The sequence below is a fragment of the Phascolarctos cinereus genome, unplaced genomic scaffold, assembly GCF_003287225.1.
Source record: "Phascolarctos cinereus isolate Bilbo 61053 unplaced genomic scaffold, phaCin_HiC Scaffold_2;HRSCAF=192, whole genome shotgun sequence".
Lineage (NCBI taxonomy): Eukaryota > Metazoa > Chordata > Mammalia > Diprotodontia > Phascolarctidae > Phascolarctos > Phascolarctos cinereus.
The window spans coordinates 17,430,605-17,456,356 of NW_027555625.1; the positions used below are offsets into that span (position 1 = coordinate 17,430,605).

Below are 25,752 nucleotides of genomic sequence, written 5' to 3' on the forward strand. Positions count from 1 at the left end.
CAACCACCTTGTGAGGTAATACTATCTCCATTTTACAAATGAGGAAACTGAGGCTTATAAAGGTTAAGTGACTTGCCCAAGGATACATAGCTAGTAAAACACTAGTAAAAAGTGGGACTTCACAGAAAAACAAAATGTGTGGAGTTGGGATTTTAGCATCAATCTAGTCCAATTAATACATGGAAAGGAATCTCCACTCCAACATACAAGCGGTCATCCAGTCTGCTTGAAGACCTCCAAGGAGGGGAAACCTACCACCTCTTCAGGTAGGTCATTCTACTGTTAGACAATTTAAATTGCGAAGAAGCTTTTCCTGATGCCAAGTCCACAGAGGCCTCTTTACACTTTCCCATCGCTTCTGGTTCTGTCTTCTGGAGTCAAACAGAAGACCAATCCCTTCTCCAAATGACAACCTTCACAATCTGAATATCTATCATGGCCTTCCCCTAACCCAGAGCTACTTTAGGCTAAACACTGCAGGTCTGGCCACCAATCCTCATGACATGCCCTTCACCATCCTATTTTCCTATGGGCATCATACAGTTTATCAGGGACCTTCTTAAACCATGGGACCATACTCCAAATAAGATCTGACAAGGCAGAATCCATCAGGACTCTTGCCTGCCTATTCCTGGAAGCTGTGTCTCTTTTAATACAGGCCAAGATTGCTGGTTGCTATACCACAATGGTGTCTCATAATGAGACAGCAATTTACTAAAACACTCAGATCTTTTTCACAACAAATGTTGTCAAGTCATGCCTTTGCCATCTTACGCTTATGAAATTGATTTTTTGTTCGTAAGTGGAAATCTTTACATTTATTTCTATCGAATTACATCTTAGTAGATTTAGTTCAATGCTTTTTATCAATCATCTCCCAGCTGAACCCACGTCTCCTGCCTCCAAACTCAATGCTTTTCACACTTTATCAAATGTCCTCTCAGCTAATTAAACTTGACTGGACCTATTTAATAGATCATGGGATCTGGCTAGGATGCAGAGAACATCTCAGTTCAAAGCTCAAGTCAAACTATAAATTGTTGAGGGTCCTACAATGGTTGATTCTCAACTCTGCCTTTTGGCCACTGGTCTATTCTATTCCCTATTCAACCAACCTTTCCTCTGCCTTTTCTTCATCCCTACCATCACCCACTCCTCAGTTCTCTTTCCCAGGACATCATCCACACATACTCCCTTACTGCCTACCAATTCATCCATGTCTTCTCCATCCTTCAAAAAGTTCCCGCCTCCATCCATCCCTTCCCGGTAGCTACCATCCTCTATTCGTCCTCCTTTTCAGAAATGTCCCTCTCTTTCTTGGCTGGATCTTCACTCAGCTCATGCTGGCTAACCAAGCTCTCCTCAAATAGTTGAGACTTTCCTCTAATTTACCTGTGCACATAATGCTGAATCAGAATGTGGGCTACTTAAGGGCACTGAAGAATTTTAACCTCTCTTTGTATCTTTAGGGCTTACTAATGGAATACGCCTTGGCATATTAGTAAATGCTTAATATAAGGCTTTTTATTCACTTGACTATGGTCTTATTTACAGAAAGGCTGGTCCAACAGCACTGCAATTCATTAGTTAGGAGCACACTTACACTGAACCCCTCAATTTCTTAAGTCTTTCAGTCGTCTCCAATTCTTGGTGAGCCCCATTTGGGGTTTTCTTGGCCAAAGATACTGGAGTGGTTTGCCATTTCCTTCTCCAGGTCATTTTGCAGATGAGGAAATTGAGGCAAACAGGGTAAAATGACTTACCCAGAGTCACACAGCTGGTAAGTGTCTCAGGCTACATTTGAACTCAAGAAAATAAGTCTTCCTGCTCTAACTACTGTACAACCTGACTGCCCTCAGTCTCTCAGTAGGTACACTTAACTGAAAATCAACCTTCATATATTTTAAAATGATTTTTTAAAGTATTGCTGCTGTTTCAGAACAAAATCTCTTAGAGTCCACAACACCCCAAACTAGTATATTTTAAAAGAGGAGTGTGCCTCTTGATGAGCACCAATTAATGATATTAACTAGAAGCCAAGTTTCAAACCTAACCATTCCGGGCCAGCTTTGACACAGCTCATTTTTTGGAGCCTACAAGCAATTTAACCTCGACCTTGGGTTGCAATTTGTGAACACAGCAGAAGGTACTTCTTTTTTTTTTTTGATTTAGGCAACAGGGTTAAGTGACTTGCCCAGGGTCACACAGCTAGTGAGTGTTATGTGTCTGAGGCTGCATTTGAACTCAGGTCCTCCTGACTCCAGGGCTGATGCTCTATCCACTGCACCACCCAGCTGTCCCTAGAAGGTACCACAAACTGAAGATGGCACCCCTCACTTTTGAAGCAAGGTGCTAACTCCATAGCCTAAGCCTTCTGTCTGCTACACTATTGAGTCTGAACCACAATGCTTTTGGATAGAATGGTCATCTTCATATAGGGATTGTCTACCTAACATGTAGATCTGGCTTTAGGGGGTAGTGAGTTGTCACTGAAGGTCTTCAAAAGCAAAGACTGCAGAGACTAACTCAAGATGCTGCAAAGGGATTTCTTGGGCAGCTAGGGGCCAGAAGGCATCCGAGATGGACCTTCCCATGGAGATTCTATGGAGGTTATGGAATCTGCATCAATGAAGGGCAGGCCCACAAATTAGTTTAGGGATAGGGACGGGTTCTGTGATATTCACTGGTCTCAGAAATGCACTCTCCACCAGTTCAGACTAGCACTTCTTGGCAACTTAGTTTTGGAGACTTAGTGGGGCACCAAGAGATGAAAATCGCTTTAGCCAGGATGCTTTCAGGCTTCCTCATGTCAAGGTTAGCCCTCTAGCTACAATACCATGCCACCTCTAGCACTGAATCCAGTCTTTGCTAAGGGATCAAAGACTAAAACACACATACCAAACCCCCACTCTCTCTTACACCTCAGGCAAAACAAGCAGGGCATGAAATGATTTACTAATAGAAAAACCCAGTTTTGTGAGAGCTTTAATGGCACAAAATGTTTATAACTACAGCTTATACACATATTGTAAACTGTATATAATGTTACAAAGTGCTAAGAACTAAATCGATGAGGAATGCAGAATCACTTTGGCTCAGGTAATTCCAATTGTTTCATCAAATGGTTCAATTTGTTGAAAGAATCTGAATGGTGGTCTTCAATTTACAGTCAATGCTTTGCTGCAGCAAGCTAACTTGCTCCATTTTGCACTGTGCGAGTCTACGCATTTTTGCTCTTGATCCTATTTACAAATATTTTAAGCCAGTTTTTTTCATGAAACATAAGAAAAATGAAGCCTGCATTTATTTCCAAAACTGTAAACAGGTATAAAGCTTTTAAAACAACATTTATCTTTACAAAACTTCAACTGTTCATAGTTGAAATCCTTTTCAGATTACACATTGATCTATTTTTGTTCACTCAAAGTTCGGGGGACCAAGACTTCCACGCCAAACCTCTAGCAGGGTTATCAATAAATACTGCCTTGTATCATCTTATGATAACAAACTCTAGCCATTTTTATTTCAGTAAGATTCCAAGAACAGTTGATTTCACAGCTACTTGAGAAATAATAGGACAGAGACGGATTTATTTTCAATGGTCAAAAAGCTGGAAAGATCATCAAGTTTTAAACACACAACAGATAAAAACCAACTATTTAACCTGTAAAGGGGTGATGCATTTATTTCTCTTAAAAAGATGTGCCCAATTTTAAACAGAAATGTTCTCCTCCCTGAACCCTAGGACTGTGCCAATTTAATATAAAACAAGGTGCCATTAAACTAGTCTTTATGAGTAGACTAGCCTGTTCCATTTACAGAATTTCTAAATCATGTGCTCAATGCCATCTCAGTGAACAGCCTCACCAGACTTCTCAAACACCTCCAAATGAAATCCAAGCTACATATTTGAAATAAATAGGTTATAGAAGGCAAATCAAGTGTTACCACATTCAGAATTCAGATGGAGAAGAGAAATAACAAAGACTTCTAAAAAGAATTCATTGTTGCTTTTATTTGGGCCCTGGCTCATACCTTACTTACAATGTTTTCTCAAATGGTAGGAGAAAACAAATTTAAGCATAATCACAGAGTTATTCCATTCTTGTCACGGCCAGTTTTACTAATACAAACAAGTCAGTTATGAATTAAATGCTGTGTCTGGACTGTCTGTTCATTCCTGCCATAACACATCCACTTTGTAAAAGGTGATGCAGAAAAAAACAGTTTGATGGAACAGTTTCTGCAAACTGGCCAAACTGGCTGTCTTCGTATTTTACTTACATCAACCTAATGCACTAATTAAAGGAGCAAATTGCTAGTTTTCAAAGTAATGATGGTTCTCTAAATAGCCAATATTAAAATCTATATCATAAACAGTCATTATATAGATATCAAACATATAGTAGTATCCTTCAGAGTCATGCTACATGTTCTGAAATCCGATAACACCTACTTTAGGACACTGGAAATCCTGATGCTTCCTAACAATTTGGTACTAAAGCTTCACATTTTGAAGAAGGAAAGTGTCACTTGAAGGAGCGGCTGTGTTCCCCAAACGGAAGAGTTCAGTAACCTAGAGCAGGATGCCTTGGGGGGGAATCCTGCTTGAGGGTCCCTAGCATTGCCCTGGGGAAGATTGTACAGTAAACAGTAACAAGTGGGAGCTGTGGAAGAACACCAAAAGGGACATCATTTCAGGACTTGGTCAACTGCTCCCCAACCCCAGGACCATTCCATAGAACAGCCCTAACTGCTTGGAATAGCTCTGGAGGCCCACGGGTGTCCTTAAAGGGCTCCAGAAGAAATGAAATTTCCAAAAACAAGAAGCCTGTAAATGCACCAAACACACTAGAAGTCATTCAAGAGCTTCTCTTTAGGGGGGAAAAAAAGGAGGAAACAATCCTTTAAGGAAAGAGATGAAAAACAAAAACAAATTCACACATAGCAGGAAAAAACCCCAACACCCAAAATCCCAAACGCCATCGTTCTTCTCTCGTCTAGGCCTGAGACCCTGTCTATCAGAAGTAAGGAAAAGCCAACATGCTGATAACACACTAGTTGTCAGTACTTCAGGGCTCACCCTGCTCAGTCCCCATCATTTACTTGTGCAGCCAGCCTCCTGCAAGTTTCCAACGTGCCAGTCAACACCGGGAGGCTTGGAGAGAAAATGGCCCCAAAGCTGGTTTGGAATACATTTTTTTTTATTGCCACAGACTACTTTTTTTGTGTTTCTTTTTCTTGTTTTTGTTATAACTATAAATTGTGAGCTTACGAGAGCTTGTCTTTGTCTTGAAAAACCAAGGCTTGGTAGGATACTTGCTAACCTGCTTTCTTTTTTAAAAGAGTGACGGTCGTTGTCCTAAAGCAGTCGATAATTCTATGGGGATGCTGCAGCTCTAACTCAGGTGGGATTGAAAAGGAGGCAACAAACAGGGCTATGGAAAAAAAAAATCACTCGCTGGTGGCATCTGCGTTGAAAAGAAGACTTTGCAAATTTCTAGACAACGGTAAATTCTGTGAGGAAACTCTGAGGGTCTTACAAGCCAAAGAGGGAATGAGGTCATGAAAATGCCTCCCAAGAGTTTGAATAAAATACTGAATCCCAAGAGGAGCTGGAACGCGGATATGTAAAAAGAGGGTCGAGGACTGGGGCATGCTTAGAATGGCCTCAAGTTCAAATACACTAGCGTGACAGGGACAGCACTTCACAGGGCACACGCACGTCCAGGGCTCTCCTCTCCCTCAGTAGGTGCTAGCAGACGGGGAACTCAGCCGTTTTCCAATATAGATGCTGAAAAGAAACACAGGGCATTATACTTCACCTGTCTGACAGTCACACACCCCTGAACTATACAATGATGAATTTCTGACAAAGGAACAAGCATTTATTGAGCATCTACTGTGTGCCAGGTGCCGTGGTAAGGGCTCTAACTAAGGATGCTGTAGAGATAAGCCTAAACTCACCATCCTCGCCATCCACCCATTCAACATGTATTAAGTGTCTCTGATGACTGACTGCTCGGCCGGTGCCTGAATCTGTGCTTCGCCACTTACTATGTGACCTTGCCGAGTCACAACTCTTCTCTGCAGTGTGTCATCTTAAGAGTTCCTTGGGGCAAGGAGAAGTTAAGTGAATTACCCAAGGTCACACAGCCAGGATGCCTCCGAGGCAGGACTTGAGGCCAGCTCCAGAGCCACTAGAGCTCATGGCAGCTCCTTAAAGGGAGTATTCCCTTCTTTTAGGTTATGCACAGAAACTGCAACACAGGAAAAGCGTAACACAAAGTAGGTTTTTTCCTATGACCTGGTAACTTCTTACATCTTTCAAATATTGTTGCCAATTGTTAAGTCCAAGATGAAACTGATACTCTGTTTGTGGATAAAGGCAATTTTACCGGCATAGTCCATTAACACAACATACCTAGAACACGAAGGGGCTTACAAACGAAGGTTAAGGGAAATCTGAAAGCCAATGCTTCTCCTTCGGATGAGGGCCCACTGAAGAAAAAAAAGCCTCGGGCACTTTCATCTGCAGTCCAGAAGTCCGCCAATAGGCATTCTCAAAGACCAATACATAATCTGCCATCTCAAGGAAGGGGATATCTATACAAACTCCTAAATTTTCACGCCACCTTGATATCAAAGGTTTCTTAAATATTTGTTGACATTGAATTTGAAAATAATCTCAGATAAAGACAAGTATTCAGTCCAATTTGTAGACAGTGCTTAACCTACAGCTGATACATATTATAAACTAAGCCAGGGGTGGGGAACCTGAGGCCCTAAATAAAAGGATTTGTACTGCAGAACAAAAGGCCACACCCAAGAACCTAGAGGGTCACATGTGGCCGCCCTTTAATAACTCCCTGGAAATTCTGATATAAAATGCAAGACACTAGAAGCTTTTTGAAAACACATTCTTTGCATTACAATCAATAAACATTTAGTAAGCTCCTACTATGTGCCAGGCACTGTGCCTAGTGCAGGATTACAATTAAACAAAAGGGACAAACTGAATAATGTAAACATCAAAACGTCCTCCGTACTCACCCTAGTCCCAAAGCCAAAACATGAGAGATGAACAGGGATGGAATGAACACTTTAAGAAATTCTGCAGAGAAAATGCCCCCTTTCTTCATGGCGCCACTTTTCCTCATACTTAAAGAAACGGAACGTTTAGGGTGCCGGAAGTGAAATTCCCTAATGAAAGAAATAAAGGGAGAAATGGATCAGGAAGCCTGGGCTGAGAAAAACCTGGAGGAGAGGAGGAGAGGAGAGAAAAGCACCAGGAAATGATCGGGTCCAACTACAGAGAACAGAGGGAAACAGTGATCCATTGTGGCCTCTCGACAGCCAGCTCACTCACTTGGGGGGGATGTTCTCAGGCCGACTGGACCAGTCCGATACCCAGTCCACACTTTTCTGCAAAGCTTCCACTTCCTTTTCTCCTTCTGCAGCTTCTTCTTCAGACTGGGAAGGAGAATTCATATTTTAATACAAGAAAGAGAAAATAAAACCACCTCAAATATAAAGAGCAGCTAGCTCCCGGGACAGAAAGCAAAAAGGCCACAGGTTATTTTAGTGCAAGAGAATCAACTGCACAGATGCTGGTGAACACTGGCTGCTTTTCTCAAAGTGTTACACAAGTCAAGGCCTGATAAATATTTAACGTCTTCCTAAGAATTCAAGTCGGTTTAATTGACCTGAATAAAGGAGTGTAAGAATGTAATGCTAGCCAAAATAAACAGCACGGGAAGTAAAAAATCAGCAATAAAAATTACGAGACGCTATTTTTAGACTATCATTGCTCAAAAATGGTCTAAACAGTTATTTGAAACTACTCTAAAAACCAATTTGGCTCAACCAAAAGTGATTTGGAATATTTCACTTTCCTTCTGATTTTATTCACAATCTAGCTTATTAAAAACGACTGCAGAGAAATTCTTCACTTCTTTAAAAATCACAGTTAAGCCCCAAAGCAAGCAGATGTGAATTTCCACACGAGGCCCTGGAGAGGTTTCTATGAAATCTGATGCCATGGATCCAAAGATAACTCATCTTTTCCTTGAGGTTTTAAGAGACAGTTGATTTGAATCAAGTTCCAAGTAAGGCTCTCAGTGGTCAGTGAAATGGGGAAGCTGGCACATCCAAAACCGAGTTTAGAGCTGAAAAGAATTTCCGAGATCTGGTTTCATATCTTCACTTAACTCGGGCCCAGAGGAGGGGTGACTTGTCCATAAGACTGCTGGTAGTAAGAGGCAGGTGAGGAATTTGTAATTAAAAGTCTAACTGCCTGATTCCAACACGTAACCACATTAATACTGTTCACAGCTCATGGCTTTGCTCTGCAAAAGTGCTTTTAAAAAGCTGTTTAAAGTGTTCACTAATATGGAGACATCTTTAAATTGGGATCATGTAACCAAATGGTTTTGCTCTTCGTGTAAAAAATGAGTTTCCTTTTAAACCAGGGCACTTAACCTGGGATCCATAATCTTTTCTAAAAAATATTTTGATATAAGAGGCAGATAGGAAGGGAAGAGAAAAATTAAAAATTCAAAAGTTTATGGAAATGATTGCTGAACGCTAAAAATAAATTAAACAATTTTTAAAAATTCTGATAACTGTATTTCAATATACTTGTTTCCCTTTGTAATCCTATGTATTCTATCCATTGAAACACTTTTTCTGAGAATGGCTTCAGAAGATCAAGGAGGTGGGGAAGAAGGGGAGGTCCATGATCCACTTAAGTTAAGACCAGTTTTGGAATGCTCTATTTCAGCACTTTTGAAATAAGGCTATGATCCCTATCTCACAGAACACAAAGGGGCTCAGACCTGAGGGTCCGCCCAGCCCAGTCCAGGCCTCCCACCCTCCCTCAAAAGGCCTCAGCCATCCTTGCTTGTCTCCACTTCAAAAGAGGAACACATACTTGCCCAAAATTCTACTTTCCCTTCATCACTGTCTCAAGGACTTAAACCACACATTCACGTGAAGCCTCCAGCCAACTTGGGCTCGGTAGTCTGCACACCTTCTTAGGGAAGTAACAAGCTCACTTTTTTATTTCCTAAAGTGACCAACTGGGATTTGAGAAGTACCCTGAAGTTCTGGAGTTCCAGCACCGAGGGACCATGCTAAGCTATTCACGAGTTTATATGCACACATCCCAGTGTTTCCATGTGCACACGCACGCCCCTTGGTGCCCAGAGCCTGGTCAGGCTGGTGTAGGTGTGGGGGCCACAAGCCACTGTGTAAACAAGAAGGGCTGACAACATCCAGCTGACCTTCTTCGCCACAGCAGCATGCAGCATTAGGGAGGAATGATGCCAGACCCTGGATTCTTTTCTTAGATCAAAACTGACAGCTCAGAACTGATCGTCCCTTAAAGCAGAGTCTAATCCCTTTTCTTCCTTCCCCTTTACTATCTAACCCTGCTATAAACCAGCCCCTTTCCTGGACCTTCTTTGGACGAAAGAAACCTTGAAGCTCTTCCTGTGGCTTTAACCAGACACTGGAAAAACATTTCACTGAGCATCACCTCTTTCAGAAGCAAGTGCTGGCTCCAGCAGGCATATCTGGGACAGAGCAGTCATCCTAAGATTTAGGGCTGGAAGGGTCCTGAGTGTGGATCTAGCAGGAGCCTCCTCATTTTACAGATGAAAGATTGAGGTCCACTGAAAATCAGTGACTTGCCCAAGGTCACACAGCTAGTAGGAATACTTATCAGTCTGGGAGTCAGACCCAGAATTCAGCTGCCAAATCTGGGGGTCTTTCCAGAGAAATGCCTGCTTATCTCTGTCGTTTAGTTTCTAAGCTAATTTTGTGCCCTGAGAAAACAAACATCCCTTCTCACCCCATCCCTGATGACTGACTACATTTTCTTTTTTGTTGCGTCAGTGTGGCAATTTGTCTAGGGACTTCTGAGCCGCCTACATAAAGCGTACTAGATTGTGGCCCTCCCCCCAACTCACAGAATGCCAGAAGCTTGGTCGAGCATCATTATTCCTTGGAGCAATAAGGTTGCCTTTCTCCCCAAAGATTACACTTGGGACAAGTCAGCGGGCCTCAGCCTGTGTGGAAGTGGGGTCCTTCATGAAGGCCTTTCTGTGGCTAGAGTGCTTACTGGCCCTCCCCTTTTGTGGCATTCATCAAGGGGACCGGGGATAGGCAACACTGACCAGAACCCAGTAATTTGTCTACATTCCACTTGTCAATTAGGACTGATACACTGTCTCCAAACTGTCTGCTTCAAAACACAATTTAGAGAAATCTTCTTTACTCATGAAAAACCAAAACACAGAATTCATTCAGCCTCAATGTTGTTCCTGAGCAAAGGTTCCACCCCACTATAATTCCAGTGTCTCATCTGCACGAACTGTAGGTACTATGAGAAAGGATTCTCTTCCTGTCATCCTGTATCAAGCCTTACTCCTGACATGCTCTAGGCAAGCTGGTGCAGGGAGATCTGGAGGTAGAGCCTGATGTTTTACTTTCCAGGAAATGGCAAAAAAAAAGGAGAGAGGGCCTAGGGGCAGCTCACCTCACTTTGTTAAGTTCACATCCTAGGAGAAGAAAATTGACACAGGACAGAGTAGGACAAGGCAGTCTCCCTCAGCAGAAGGGTAGATAGCATGGGACACTACTGTACACAGCCCAACTCTGCCATGACGCTGCCACAGCTCTGGGGCCCATTATCTCAGGGTGGGCCCCCCCAGGGACCTTCCCTCTTACATCACCCTTCTGTCTTCTTCCCTTTGGAAAAAGAGGGTGGGGACAGGAAGGCTTATGACTGAATTAGCGTCCAGAACTCCTGAGGAGGAACCACCCTCTCCAAAGATCAGCAGCTTGTATGCCCGCCGCATGATCTTTGGAGAGATGTCTTGGGTACCAAGGGGATACAAGCAATGTGCCCAATGGCAGAGTCAGGACTTGTACCTAGGCCTTCCCAAATCTGGGGCCAGCTCTCTATCTACTGGGCCATTCCACTTCTCTGCCTTTCACTTAATGAGATTAAGAAAATACTCCTTAGGAATGTCACTGTGGTAAACAGGAGATATAAAAACTTTCCATCTTTATACACAGGTACAAATGAACATTCCCAACCTCACCAAGCTCAAAAATCAGAAACCAAATGACTCATTTATTTCAACAAAAATTTTACTCTTTTATCTATTAAGCAAAATGTATTTACTTTCTGAAAAAGGAGTTTGCATTTTGCTAGATATCTCACTTTGAATGAGAAAAGGTACCTGAGAGCTATGGTCCCTGCTGGTGTGCATGTCCACATCAAACATTATCTGACCATCTTCTTGTGGGGAAGGGCTGAGGGGAAAAAGGGTGAACCATTAGTTTTCATTCTGCTAGAGAGAAACTGAATGACCCAAAGCTACAGCCTATGTCCTTGCAAAAGGAGACTTCATAGGGAATGGAGGAACATCCCCCCCCAATCTACACCCACCCCCCAAAATCTCACAATGCTGTCAGGAAGCTGAAGGAAAAGAGGATAAACATAATTAGTTGGTGAGAACCATTTCTTTATAAAAATAACTGAGGAAATAAAATTTCATTTAAAGTCCCAAGTCCTCCCCACCCCCTTTTTTCCCCAATAAAGGCAGTTTCCTTTCAGTAAAAGAATGTGGCCTTCAGAATTGCTATCACTTATTTTTACCTTCTGTTGAGTTTTGTTTCATCTTTCTGATGGTTCCTCCTATTGGTTTTAATATTTACTTACAACTTCACTAGAGTGAAAATATGTTTCATGGGTATGTAAATGTAAAGCCTATATCAGATTGTGCGCCATCTTGGGGAGGGTGGGGGGGGAGGAAGGGGGAGAAAAATTTTCAACTCAAAAGCATATGGAAGTGATTGTTGATAAATCAAAATAAACAAAATTTTTTTAAAAATTAAAAAAAAAAAGAGAATGTGGCCTTCATCCTTATCACATTTTTTTCCTTTAAAAAAAAGTACATAAAACCCTATGAAATACACTTTCCAAGCTTCCAGAGTGCAGAAGCTGTGAAGGTGCACAATCTCCTAGGACAATGATGGGTGGAAAGCTCCACACACTCGTCCCTGACCCTTTGTACCATGAAAGCAGTTTACTTGGCCATGCTCTCTGGCCCTGCTGATTTACTTAGCAGGAACGAACTGTGGGCATTCTGTGCCTCTCTCCAAGGAAGACTGTGTCATTTAACTCCCACTTTTCAAAGAAAGCAAGTACATGATCCTAAGATTTGGAATTATCTCTGGATGAATGTAATTATGTCAAAAACTCTGTGACTTCATTAGGATAGCTATTCCTTCCACTGATGCTATCTCAACCCCACAATGACTTAATAATTACAACTATTTGTATAGCACTTTAAAGCTGCAAAGCACAATGTGGGAAGTAGGTAGTTTCTAGAGGGATTATTACTTCTTTTACAAAGAAACTGAGGCTCAAAGAGGTTTGTTAACTCCAACCCAGGAGTTCCTGACTCTTCCACCAGGCACTCTCCACTCTAAAGCAAAGGCTTGAAGCTGATGGTCTGAGAGTTATTATGGCCAAAAGACTCATCACCCTGAGGCCAAGAAGGTGAGAAGCCTCCCAGAGCCCAGCTGGACTGGCCCTGGCACGAGAGGCATACGCTTCATCACCAAGAATGTCCTAGAATCCTTTCCAGCTTGGTATAGCATGCCAGAGCTCATGTTCTGTGTATTTCGATGAAAATACAAGATCACCAGAAGTAGCTAGTGTGCCTCACAACTAACTGGATGACCCAACTAGCAATTTAAGAGTGGTAACAAGCTTGTAATTTAGAAACTCCTGGTAATCGACTGCAGAAAGTTGACTTAGGCTCCCAAGACCAGCTGGAGTTTAGCACCTCATTAATACTGTTCTGGGATCCCACACTCAAAGGCCAGGAGACAGTAACAGTCACAGACATTGATGGAGTGCTGAAAAGGTCTGCAAAGTGCTTTACCTACACTACCTGATTTTATCTTCCAGGTAAATCCTAAAAGATGAACACTCTAAGTATGATTAGTACCGCCCTTTTATGGATGAAACCACTGAGACCAAGCGGAATCACTGACTTGCCATGGTCATACCCTTCTTAAGGGTTGGAGGTGTTGTGACACAGTTCTCAGAAGTCTTCCCTCTCCACCATGGAGACCCTCTTGTTATGATAATAGGATCAATGGGAAGTGGCAAAGAGGTAAGCAGAGTGTTGGAGAACCAGCAACCCTGACTTCCATCCTTTACCATCTATCTCATTGGCATTATAGAAAAAGCAACGCCAGGAGGCTGTTCAGAGTCAAACACTGTGATTCCCTGAGTAGTTTCATTAGTTATAATAATCATGATAATGCCAGCTAACATTTCTATAATACCTCCTATATGCCAGGCCCTGTGCCAAGAGCTTTACACATTTCTTTCGATCCTCACAACAACCCTTCGAGGTAGATGCTATCATCAGACCCATTTTAAGATGAGGAAGCTGAGGCAAACAGCTTAAGGGACTTGCTCAGGGTCCCAGCTATTAAGTGTCTGAGGCTGGATTTGAACACAGCTCTTCCCTACTCCAGCACCAGACGCTGTCTACCTCACAACCTAGCATTATTAGATGGACAAGAAAGCAAAGGTGAGTCAGGAAACCATTACTAGGCTGATTCAAAATGAAAATGAGTATGAGGGTTCCCTATCAGTGATGATTTAAAATACTATAATCATAGAAAAACCAATCAACACTTCAGGCCAATTCTTTCTGGTAGGCAGGAAGAAAATCAGACTGGGCTTGCTGGATGATAAGGTCATCCAAAAAAAAGGTCTTCCATCATTCGCGAGCTCTTTTTAAAATGCTTAGGTCAATGTGAATCAGTCTCAGCTCAAAGCCATAGAAGTGACTAACCTTTCTTTCCCACTCTATCCAATCACCCCATATTTCCTACATCTCTGCCTAGGGAAACGGATCACGTGAGGTGCCCAGAAAACTGAAGCCTGAAAAGAGCCCCAAAATCCCCGCCCTCCAGAAGGGGATGCTCCCTTGGCCAGCTGCAAGTCACACGGCTAGCAAGAGCATGCTACTTTGAGGGGGGAGACGACTCTGCTCTCTAGCATCAGGGAGGGCTTCCCGGCGGAGGTGGGGCTTGAACTGTGTCTTGAAGGAAGTGAAGGATTTTTAAGAGGCAGGGAAGGAAAGAATATACTTAAGGTGGGAGGAGGGTGCAAAAGCCTAAGTCAGGAGATGGAAAATCAAAACAGCAGGGGGCCAGGATGGCTGAAAAGCCAAGTGTACAACATCTGCTGAGACAGCCTGGAGGCAGACTTCGAAGGGCCTGAAATGCCCTTTGAAGCAGTTCCGATCCACTGGAAGCCCTGAAGCTTCTTGCATAGGAGAGTGATCTAGGCAAACCAACGCTTTCAGAAAGTTCTCTTGGCAGCTACATGGAGAGATGAATTGGAGAGGCTAGAAGCAAGGCGGCTACTACCAATGAGCAGATGAGAGGAGGACTGGCTGTGGAGACAGAGAGAAGGGAAGAAATGCAAGATGCCACGGAAGTAAAATGGACAAGACCTGGGAAATGACAAGATATGGAGATGAATTACTGGTCAAGGATGATGCCAAGGTTTGGAACATGAATGACTGGAGAATCAGGGGACGTACAAAAAGGAGATGGGGCCATACTCAGCACTCATTTCAAAGGTGGAGGGGTGGGAGGTACACGACGGCACCTACAGAGCTAACTCAGAGGTGACCACATTCATAACCTACATATTAAACCAAAGGGATGCTCTACAGAAGAAAACTCTCTAGACCGGAAAGTAAAGGAGTTAAACTTCTTCCTTTAGTCACTGAGAGCAGCTGGTGAAAAATGACAACATATCTTCCGCTCCTGGGGATCCCAAGTCACACAATGCAATGCACAGTAAAGGTCTGTTATCTAGTACCTCAGCAGAAAACCTCTGTAACATGCATTTGAGATAGTTCCTTATTATGAAACTTCATTTGGGTAGCCACAGCTGATGTTGAAGCCAACCTGGATAAACAATGAACTGCTCAAGGCAGAGGCACGAGGAGGTCACTCACTATTTACTGAGTCTGCTTTAAGAAAAACAAAACAAAAACGAGCCACTGACTAGGTCCTGAGAAAGAAAGTTCTTCATTTAAGATCCAAGGACATGTCTACCCGAGGGGATGCTTATAGCAAAGCTATCTCCTGCCTCCTTTAGTGAGCTGTCCTGGTAGGCCCCAAACAGCTCTCTGGCCCTGGGCCAAGCAAGAATGTCAGTGAACTGTTAATCAGCCGAGACTCAAAAACACAAACGACCCAACCAGCCAACATCCTCTCGTGCTTTCAAAAAAAACCCTAAGCCGACAGGGCCCACGCGGTTACCTAGTCCAGTGACCTGGACTCACTGGCCACCCCAGGACCACAAAGAGGTAGCTCTGCGGCGTCGATCTGCACCCGCAGGGGCTCAGGAGACAGCCGACAGCCACAGTCCGCATCGCAGTTGAAGCCTGGCTTTTTGATAAGCTCAACTTCACACGCGGCAGGAGTGAAGCCCACAGAACGCTCTGGGCCGGCCTCCATCTTCTAAGGAATGACAGAAAGCTCAGTCTCTTTTACCTGTCACAGTGAGAACTGCCTCTGGAGCTGCTCTGGCCCGACTCATGCTGGGCGTCCAGGAGGATCTTCTCCATGTCTCCGTTGTGAATGGAGGACGAAGAGGGAACGTGCTCCAGACCTCCATTTTTGCCATTTCCATTCCCATCGTTGCCGTTGCCGTTCATCTGGAGCTCCACCCAGGAACCTGTGGAGCGAGCCAGATAACTTCAGCCATGACCACAGTAAAAGAGAAATTCGCCACGCACAGCACACAGATGTGAATATGCTGAGTCCTGATAATGATCCGGGCTGCCCCAAAGTAAACACAACACCCCTGAAGAAAAAGCGTAGGAGAAAACTGGACGTTCACTACCCTACATATTGATTATCACAGTAATTCATAGAATCACTCAGCTCAGAGGAAACTGGAACTAAAAAACTCTTATTTGGGGAAATTATCTTCACTGTTTAAATAAACAGGGAAATCCGACTGTGTGCCTTCTTGTCTTTCTGGTTCATAATATCAACTCTTAAACATCCTAGTCATTCTATGATTCATAGTGGGACTCAGTCGTTGAACTCTCCACACATGCATGACATACACTAACACATTAGCAAAGGTCTTAAATTTATTTTCAACATTATTTAAATGTTCACCACTATCATCAAACTCATACAAAGATTCTCAATATAACCCAAAGTACTTAAACTCAACATGACTAAATTTGTTGAGCCTGGGACTTCACAAAATATAGCAGTTTCTGAGATAAAAGAGACCTTTGAGATCACATCTAACCTCAAGCCAAGTCCAACCAGTTTTGGAGAGAAGGAAATGAGGCTGAAGAGGTCAGGGAGTTTCCTGAGGTCATATACTGAGTTAGCAGCAGACCTGGGACTAAATCTAGTCCTCTTGCTTCAGTCCAGCTCTAAGAAGCCTCCCAAGCTAGCCCAGAAGACACCAAATTTTGGATCTCCAACAAACTGGCTTTTTTTTTCTTTTCTCTCTCTCTCTCTTCCTTCTTTCTACACAGAAACATACCTTGTAATCTTGTCTTATTTCTCCTGTCCCATAGGCTCTCCCTTTTTCCTGGGTTGTCCTAAGGCTGTTTTCGTACACAAACTCAGCTTCTGCTCCGGCCTAACTCATCCTACTAAAAGCCTAGGATGTTTGTAGAGCTGTAAGGGGTGGGGCCAATAGGAAGATGGGGAGGGACATTGCTAATGAAAACATCTGCTCATTCCAGGAGGTTTCTGAACCCAGTGAACTTTTAACTTTAGTCACTCTACACGTGCAGGTAGACTCAGTCACAGCTAGTTTTAATGAAAGTTATCCCACCATCATCAAGGTATCGAGATGCATGTATCTTTTCCCCATCCCCTATACCCTCCACATCAAGGCAGGGAGGCATCAGACAGACACAGTTCTCCCTGAGGAAATCCAGGTCAGAGCAATATCACTACTAGGTCTGTATCACAAAGAAACCAAAGGAAAAGGAAAAGGACCTATATGTATAGAAATATTGATAGTAGCCCTTTTTGTGGTAGCAAAGAACCAGAAATCGAGGGGATGCCCATCCACTGGGGAATGGCTGAACAAGCTGTGGTGATTGTGAAGGAAAACTATTGTGATATAAGAAATGATGAACAGAATAATTTCAGAAAAACCTGGGAACTACATGAACTGATGAAAAGTGAAGTGAGCAGAACCAGGAGAACACTGTACACAGTTAACTGCAATAATGTATAATGATCAACTATGCATGACTTAGCTATTCTCAGCAATACAAAGGACTTATAATGAAAAATCCTGTTCACCTCCAGAGAAAGAACTAATGGTGTCTAAAAGCAGACTGAAACCTACTTTTTAAACTTTATTATTCTTGGGTTTGTTTGGTTTTTTTTGCAACATGGTTAATATGGTAATGTTTTGCATGACTAGGTATGTATAATTTCTATCAAACTGCCTGACTTCTCAAAAGGGGAAGAGGAAAGAAAGAAAGAATTTGGAACTCAAAATTTTTTTAAAATGTTAAAAATTTTGGTTTACATGTAATTGAGAAAAAAATAAAATAAAAAAATTAAATGTTAAAAAAAAAAAGAAGAAATAGCAGGTCAGGGTTGAACCCACTGCCCACAGGTAGGCAGCACAACCATTCAGAGCTGCTGCTCTGGGAAACAGGTAAGCCATCATTCACCAGGCAAACCTAGTAAGCCTCCAGGTACTGCTTTCCACATGCACCTCTGCCTGGGGAAGGGAGATCTCCAGTGAAAGAGATTTTTAAACACTTCTAACACCTGATTGCCATTAATCTTGTGAGGTGTTTTGTTTTGAAAAAGGCAACTATTTCGATTCTCATAACACAGTTCTCAGGGTCACATAGGGAGGTAAGTGGCAGTCAGGTCTGGTTACATGGCTTTGGTTATACGGCCTCTAAGTTCATTGCTCTTTCTATGAATCCAGAATGGAGTCCTTCCAGCCCTTCATGATTTCTTCCAGAACCTTCCGTGACTGCCTCAGCTAGAAACAATTTCTACCTAATATGATTTCATAGCTCTTACTCACTGGCAATACGACAATTTTTCCAGAAGATGATTTAAGCTCCTACTAGGCAGGGACTGTGTGTCCTGTCTTTCCCAACACCCCTACCAAAGCACACTACACTTTGAGTAAGAGCAAACTGGGAAAACCCAGTAAACACCACAAGGGCTCTCCTAATCACTGGGACTGGGCCAGACAAAGTAAGACATTGGGGAAGGACTGTCACTTGACTAGAAAGAGCTTCTGGGAATAATACTGGGAAGGGCATTAAATCCACAGGCACAATTCACGATTTCCTGATTTCTGACATTTCCTGGAAAGTTGTAAATGTGCATCTGAGGCATCCAATCACAACAGGGAAAAAGAACTAGCTCTGAGAAAACAAACAACCAACCACCACCTGCTCAGTTTTTCAAGCCTGTGGTCTTTGAACAGCCTTCTAAGTCTACACTTGACATCAATCTGTCTCTCTAGGTCCCACTTTACTCATCTAGGAAATGAGAGATCAGAAACTCAGATTCAAAGCTCAAAATAAAGGTGAAATCGAACCCTCTAATTTTATACAAGAAGAAATCAAAAACATCAAATTAAATAACTTTCCTGAAGTCTTGTAAGTTTAAGTGGCAAATCAAGGCCTCTTTCTCCCAGTCCCTCTCTGATCCGAGTCTAGGTCTATTTTGTTAAAATATCCATGCCATGTCACTGGCTCATTTCAAAGAGTTTTTGGTCTCATGATTTGTCTATGTGGGCAAAGACAGAAACAGCAACAACAGATGTGATGAGGAATGATATTTTCCCTCTTAAGAAATATTCAGATCAGTTATTACATCCTAAAGTACACTGAAGAAACTGCAAATAAACATCCAGAAAGCGGGCAAATAGAAAAGCTATGGTATATGCATGTATATGTAGACTGTGTATGCAGCTATTTTTTAAAATCATTGGACAGTTACAAAGATTGTCCTTTGAGGCTCACACTATTTGATTTTATATATTTAAATATGATTTAAATAAATATTTAAATACCTCAACAGAAATGGTTCAGTTTCACATATTCTCTTTCACCAGAAAAGTGGAATTTATTTCCTTCAGCAGGAAAGCCATATATGCCCTTTCCCACCCACCAAAGGCTTTTTTAATAACAACCTCAGAATTTTTAAATACTCTAAATAGACAGGATAAAGCTCAATTTCACTTAGAGAAATAAGGGAAGGAAATGGTGAAAGAACCTATGCAGGGACATGAAGTGTGGAAGGGAAAAAACCTCAAAAATCGAACTTTATGCAATGAATAATTTTACTAAAATATTTTTAGCTCAACTGAAGACTTTATTAAATTAAAGATGTGATTCAATTATTAACTGCTACTTTTTTAAAAATCGGTTTTGTATGCATGTAAAAGAAAATGGTATTGCTTTTTCTGCAGTAACAACATTTTTCCAGTGTAAGCCTCTGGGAGTGGCTGAGTTGGCATCTCAGCAGGCAAGCTACGTTCAGAACTGCACGTTTTCAGTTTCCCTGTTGAAACCACAGACGTGTCCAGCTAATGACATTCACAATTATGACTACATGCACTATTAGGCACTGCTCTGTCTCCTTCACAGTTAAGGAGAACCAGCTCTGCAATTTTTTTTGTGGGGGGGAGGGGTCGGAGCAGGGAGAAAGAGACAAGAGTGAAGAAATATTTCCTTCCCTTCTCCAATCCCTTCAAAGGTCTCACGCAGGGACCTAACCAGGAAGACTGGGATGTTTTTACTCAAGTCTGTTCATTCCTTTCTATAACCAAGTATGCTAACAAACCCTCCCAGGTGGGACTTTTGATTTTAGCAATAAATATGGTCCATGAACACTAATGTGGGGCTGCATCTCAAGGCTTCCGTTGAAAAACACCGAGGCTCTGGACAGAATTGGGTCAGAACAATAACAGATCACATTTCCATAGCATGTCCCTGTTTACAAAGCTCATCCCACACACCAACCCTGTCAAATAGGAAGCCAAGTTATCCCCATTTCACAGATGAAGAAACAGATGCTCAGAACAGTTGTGATTTACCTCCTATCACACGCCATAAGTACTGGGTGCCAGTATTCAAATCAGGCCTTGTCTCCATTCTAACTCCAGCCCCATGCTCTTGCCACTAACACTACACAAGCCTCTTCCAAAATGAGGTTTCACTGAAGCAGAATGTTATGAAATGTCTTTGTCAGTCCCTCTTTAAAGTGCCGCCCCTAAAACGAATTTTGACATTTCTACAAATGCACGCGTGCTATCTGCTTAATGCAGACCCAGCTGTAAATGCAATAGGCCTTTGGATCACAGCCTATTAGGAAGCCCAATTAATTTGGGTTTTGTAACATATGATCATCCCCATTAAGGCTGCCAAGTTCACTTACGCAATTTATGGCCTTGGTAGGTCCCAACAAGCTGGAAGGGTTTTGAGTCTGGGAAAGACATCTAAACTCCATTTCTACTGTTTGAAGACGAACCTAATGGTCATCAAGCAGGGGGGTCACCAGATGGGCAATTTTTTGAACTGCCTACAGAGAAGGCATGCCGCTACATCATCACAGGAACCCACACCGGAGGGGAAAAAAAAAGGATATTTTCAAGTGTGGGATAATAATAGTTATTACTTACATGTTACTTTAACATTTGAAAAAGAATTCAAAATTGGTCCAGTCAGGTGGGTGTTATCTACATTTTACACATGAGGAAACTGAGGCTCATAGGCCAAATGATTTTTCCACGGTCACAAAGTCAGAGACAGAATTTGAGCACAGATATTCCCAACTCCTAATCTGGTACACTATTTCTTTGGGCTGCCTCAAGACATGAGGTCACATATCTCAGCAATGCAATGAAGTATTTCACCTTACCATGGTTATCTACAAATGAGAGAATTAGAAGTACCGGATTTTTTAAAAATCTAGTTGAAATATGGAAGGGACATGTGCTTGAGGAAAACATTTATGATAAATGTCACAATCACCTCATTTTATTTGTCAAGTTCAGGATTAAAAAGGGGGACAAAAGTCAAAATGAACAAATATTAAGATGCCTTTTTCTTCTTTCAAACCAAAATAAGAGGCATTTTATTTCTACATTGTGCAACAGTCTAGTTGAGCTACGTCCTTGACTGCCTCCACAGACACCTAATGTCCTCCCCTCCACTTTCCTAAAGCTCTCTTAGCTGGACGCTGCCTTACCCACCACCTACTGAGACCTCAGACGAATAAGGCTATTTTGTAGGAGAGGAGGAAGCAGCCTCTGACGACTGAGATTTCTGTGAAAGCCTGAGAGCAGTTCACAAGTTTGACTAGTGATTAACAGCGCTGTTCAAGGAGGTTACATGAGAAAGCACTTCATAAAAGTGCCATAAAGACGTAAGGTACTGTTATGGCACCAATGGATTCAAGTCCAGCATCAAACTTAGGTTAATTCCAGGGCAAGAAGCACTAGATTCCAGTGGCTTTCACTGACTTTGAGGAAGGCTTTGCTCCAGGTCCTTGGGAAACACCTTCCAGGAAGGGAAGACCCTCCCTGCAACTGGCTCTGTTGTCTACTATAGGCTCTTGCACTCACTGCTTTTGGAGGAGGGTTAGACTAGCGCGCTCAATAAATTCTTCTTTGCTCAGAACAAAAAAAAAATAATCACTTGGGAGAATCAATACAGCCACTTGTTTTGTTCAGCTCAGGGCTGAGCCAAGGAACTCAACTTCCCAGAGTGAGAAGCAGGAGGGCAATAATTAAAAACAACGTTATCTAGATAGCTTTTCAAAGGTTCCTCCCCTTCATTTCCTACAATGTGACATTCTGGCTAGCAGATTTCCCACAGCAGTATCCCCGTGTCTCCAGTACAGCTGGCTTTCCTTCCCGCGTGCAGAGGAGGGCCAGAATGGCATACCTAGGCCTGACTGGCCAGTGCCATTCAGTCCTCCTTGAGCCCAGTATGAAGGCCAACATTCACTACAGTCGAGACCTAGTTTCTCTGGCCTGTGGTCAAAGGGAAACGAAAATCTTACTTCTTTTTGTGATGGAATGTCCTGATCAAACAGTTTCCTTTACAGCAATCACAAAATCACTGCCACAAAGGACAAAACAGAACAAAAACCTTTTTAAGAGAAATGTGAGTGTTGTTTCCATTCACATTATCACGTGGCTAAATTCAAGAATGGTAATCAACAAATTCTTCTGGTCCCAGAGAAAAGCGCAGAGAGGTAGAAGACGGCAGATAAAACCCTGCAAGTTGTCAGATGTGCTCATTTTTCTCATTGTTTCTGATCAAATTTTTCTTTGCTACTGGCGAGATTCAAGTGCTGTGTGGGGGCAGGACACTGGGGAACAATTCTAATGCGGAAAAAAAGGCATCAAAGTACCTGGTAAACAGCTTTACTTTTGTCATTGTTCCGTCATTTCAGTCATATGCAATTCCGTGACCCCATCTGGAATATTCTTGGCAAAGATATTAGAGTGGTTTGCCATTTCCTTCTCCAGCTCATGTGACAGATGAGGAAACTGAGGCAAACAGGGTAAAGTGATTTGCCCAGGGTCACCCAGCTGGTAATTTGAATTCAGGTCTTCCAGAGTCTGGCCCCACCCCCCCAATTCTATCCACTGCACAACTAGCTCCCTATCCCTAAACCTGATATGTGTAGGGGCAGGATATTGAGAAATTATTCTGATGGAGGAAGGGCTGTGCTATAAACTGAAGAGAATTTTTAGACACTTGAATCTACATAACATAATTGCTATAGGGTATAAATCTCCCTAAATTTGAGAAAAAAATACAATCTAGAAATATATTGCATTTCTAAGTATAAAATGAATTTAAAAAAAAAAAGAAAAAGAAACACAAATATTCTAAGTTGCCGCAGACTTAGAGAGGCCTGCATCCAAAACTTGCTTCTGAGTGTAAACTCTGTGACCATGGACAAATCACTTACCTTTCCTGTTAACTAATTTCCTCAACTGTAAAAAGAGGTTAACAACAGTTTTAAGCGAATGAAATAAAGTACACCAGATTACAAAGGAAAGCAATTATATTGAAGCAGTTATCAATATATTAAAAAAAACAGTCCACGGACCTGTTAAAAATTCCTTCCATAAAAGATGGGGGAGAGAAAGGAAAAAGAATATACTTTGAGAATATTAAAATTCTATTCTGATCTCCAAGACCTGTGAAGAATCCTATTAACCAACACAAATGCTTTCCAGGCGTCTCTATTCAGAGGACCTTCTCTAAAAGACTTTATAAGCAAAACTTTCTGGAGGTCCCTTTCAATGACCTTTGACTATCTTAAACCCCCTCTCAGTTTCGCAAACTCAATCACATGATGATATAAGTATAACTCCAATTACCAACACACTGGCAGTGAGGCAATTATGGAGGAGGGTTAGGAACCTTTCCTCTGTCCCACGAAGAGAGGATTCTGAGCTCCAACAGCAAATGGTAGCAGCTCATCTGTGAAAAGCAATGGGGCTACATGGGAGGCTGTTTGCAATCCTCTGTCCAGGTGAAAAGGACTTTGGATAAGTCACTTCACTTCCTGGGGGGGTAACTTTCTTCAGGCCTAAAAGAAGAGGGGTTAATCATGACCCCTAAAATCCCTTCCAACTGTCACTGCAATGAAACCACTGCCTGAGCAGAATGCAGCCAAGTGTATATCGTCCAAGTCCTAAAACAATCTCTTCCTTCTCCAGGGTTCTTTGGCCGTTTGGTTTCTTCACTTGAATATTCCAAGGATTTACAACCCGGCCACCCAGGTAGACTGCAAGCCCTCTGCAACTGAGGAGTCTCTGAAGTCAGCTGTGGTCCAGACCACAGAGGTGAAGCTGGCGTGGGGGCCTGTGTCCTCAGCCTGTCCAGGCCATCGGAGCTCTGGCAGACACCGCTTCAGGGACCCAGAACCTCCGAAACACCGCTGGACAGGAAGGACCTCCAAGTCACTTACTTGGAGCGAAGTTCAATCTTTCTTTTCACAGATTTGTTCTGTGATGTGCTCAGACTTGGCTGGCACGATGGATTATTAATAAGTAGGATTAATGACACAGCTCCACCATACTACTAAAGTCACTTTAAGTGCACTAAATAATTTTTTTAAAAAAGTCTCACCAGGCTGCTCACTCTAGCAGCTTTTAAATGACCTGTCCCACAGGCCAAAAAGGTGGGAGCAAAAGGGGGATCCCCAGAAATGCCAGGGGAAGGGAAGCCCCAAATTTCCCTTTTAACTACTCCAATCCTACTTCTTTCTAATCACCACGAGCCGCCGTACGGAGCGCTTTAAGGGGGAGCCCCACTTTCCTGCTCTGTGAAACGAGGGGGGTCGGGCCGGTCCACGAGCCCCGGGGCTGCAGGGATGGGCTCGTGACCGGGATGGATCTCGGTCTGCTTCAGTGTCCCCGTATGCACAATAGGGACTAAGGGGCAGTCCAGCCTCCCAGGCCGGCGGTGAGTCTGACCAAGTCACCTGGTCGCTGCCTGCCTCAGTTTCCTCCTCTGTAAAGTGGCAAGGCTGCCGCGGACAGCAAGCCTCAGCGCCCCGGGGCCCGAGAGTGGCCCGGGGGCTCAGAGACGGGGTTCGGCCCCGGCGGGCCCCGCAGCTGCCGCCCCCAAGCAGCCTCTCCTGGGGTCGGCCCTCGGAGCCCCGCTTTCCTTCCTCACCCCACCCCCCAACAAGTCGCCGTCGCTCGGGTCCCGCTCCTTCCCCCGCGAGCGGCCCGACCAAAGCCCGCCCCCAGCCGACTCGGATTGGAGCAGGCCCGGCCGAGCGGCCAACCACAGGCGGCCGCGCCTGTCGCTCAGGCGCGCGCCCCCGCCCCCACCCCGACGCCAGGAGCCCCCCGAGCCCCAGACCGGACCCTTGGACTGGAATGAGGCTGGGGGCGGGACGAGGAGGGCCGGGCCGGGAGAGTGGGCGGCAGGGAGAGGCGAACGTGGCTGTCAGTCAGGCCGAGAGCTTCGGGAGCGGGCCAATAGGTGTCTCCGGCAGCGGTGCGTCCCCGCCCCCGACCAGAAGCGGCGGCGGCGGCAGCGGCCGCGGCCGGAGCTGGGTTCCTCCTCCCATCCCCCCGGCACTCACTGTTGAGGCCCGCGGGCGGGGCCAGTGGCTGCTCGCCCTCGTTGTTGTTGTTGTTGTTGGGCTGCGGCGGCGGCTGCTCTACCAGCGGAGACGACATGGTCGGGAGGCTCGAGCGGCGGCGGCGGCGGCGAACGAAGCTCTGGAGGCGGCGACGGCACCTCCGTCTCCGTCTCTGGCTCTCGGGCGGCAACACAACAAGCCCAGGCCCCCGCCCCCTTGGCTGCGCATGCGCAGCCCCCACCCCGGGCCGTGACGTCAGAGCCCGCCCTGCGCACGTGACCACAACACAGCCTGCCGGCCATGTGATAGGAGCGGGATGGCACGGAGTCGCGGAGCTCCGGCCCCCGGGGGCGGGGCTCCAGGCGGGTAAATGCCGTTCCCCTCCAGCCCCATCTGCGCCACGCCCCTTCTCCAGAAGCTCCTGTGGCTCCCTAGGGCCTTTGGGATCCTACGCGAACTTCCCGGTGCGGGCCGTAAACGCCGTAGGCCAACTCTCGACGCCCTCATTTCCAGCCTCGGGGCCTTTGTCCATCTGTTCCGCAGATG

General features: G+C 44.0%; 1 protein-coding gene across 2 annotated transcripts; it reads right to left on the reverse strand.

Annotated features, from left to right (window-relative positions):
* Positions 1–2,968: 2,968 nt before the first annotated feature.
* Positions 2,969–25,429, reverse strand: BNIP3L (BCL2 interacting protein 3 like). Of its 2 annotated transcripts, none has more exons than XM_021007719.2 (6): positions 25,207–25,429; positions 15,610–15,793; positions 11,250–11,322; positions 7,370–7,473; positions 7,054–7,203; positions 2,969–5,794 (listed from the first exon to the last, which is right to left on the reverse strand). In XM_021007719.2, exons 1-6 carry the CDS (start codon positions 25,301–25,303, stop codon positions 5,746–5,748), a joined length of 657 nt encoding a protein of 218 aa, XP_020863378.1. In that variant the 5' UTR covers positions 25,304–25,429; the 3' UTR covers positions 2,969–5,745. The 2 variants fall into 2 exon arrangements, with proteins under 2 accessions (XP_020863378.1, XP_020863379.1); XM_021007720.2 differs by lacking the exon at positions 25,207–25,429 and adding an exon at positions 16,628–16,756.
* Between the last annotated feature and the right edge of the window lie 323 nt (positions 25,430–25,752).

Coding starts and splice junctions, on each gene's coding strand:
- BNIP3L (XM_021007719.2), bottom strand. CDS start 25,303: ATGTCGTCTCCGCTGGTAGAGCAGCCGCCGCCGCAGCCCAACAACAAC. Junction 11,323..15,609: donor GGCAGTTCTCACTGTGACAG/GTAAAAGAGACT, acceptor TTTTCCCCTCAG/CCCTTCCCCACAAGAAGATG. Junction 7,204..7,369: donor CCTGAGAACATCCCCCCCAA/GTGAGTGAGCTG, acceptor TTCTTTCATTAG/GGAATTTCACTTCCGGCACC.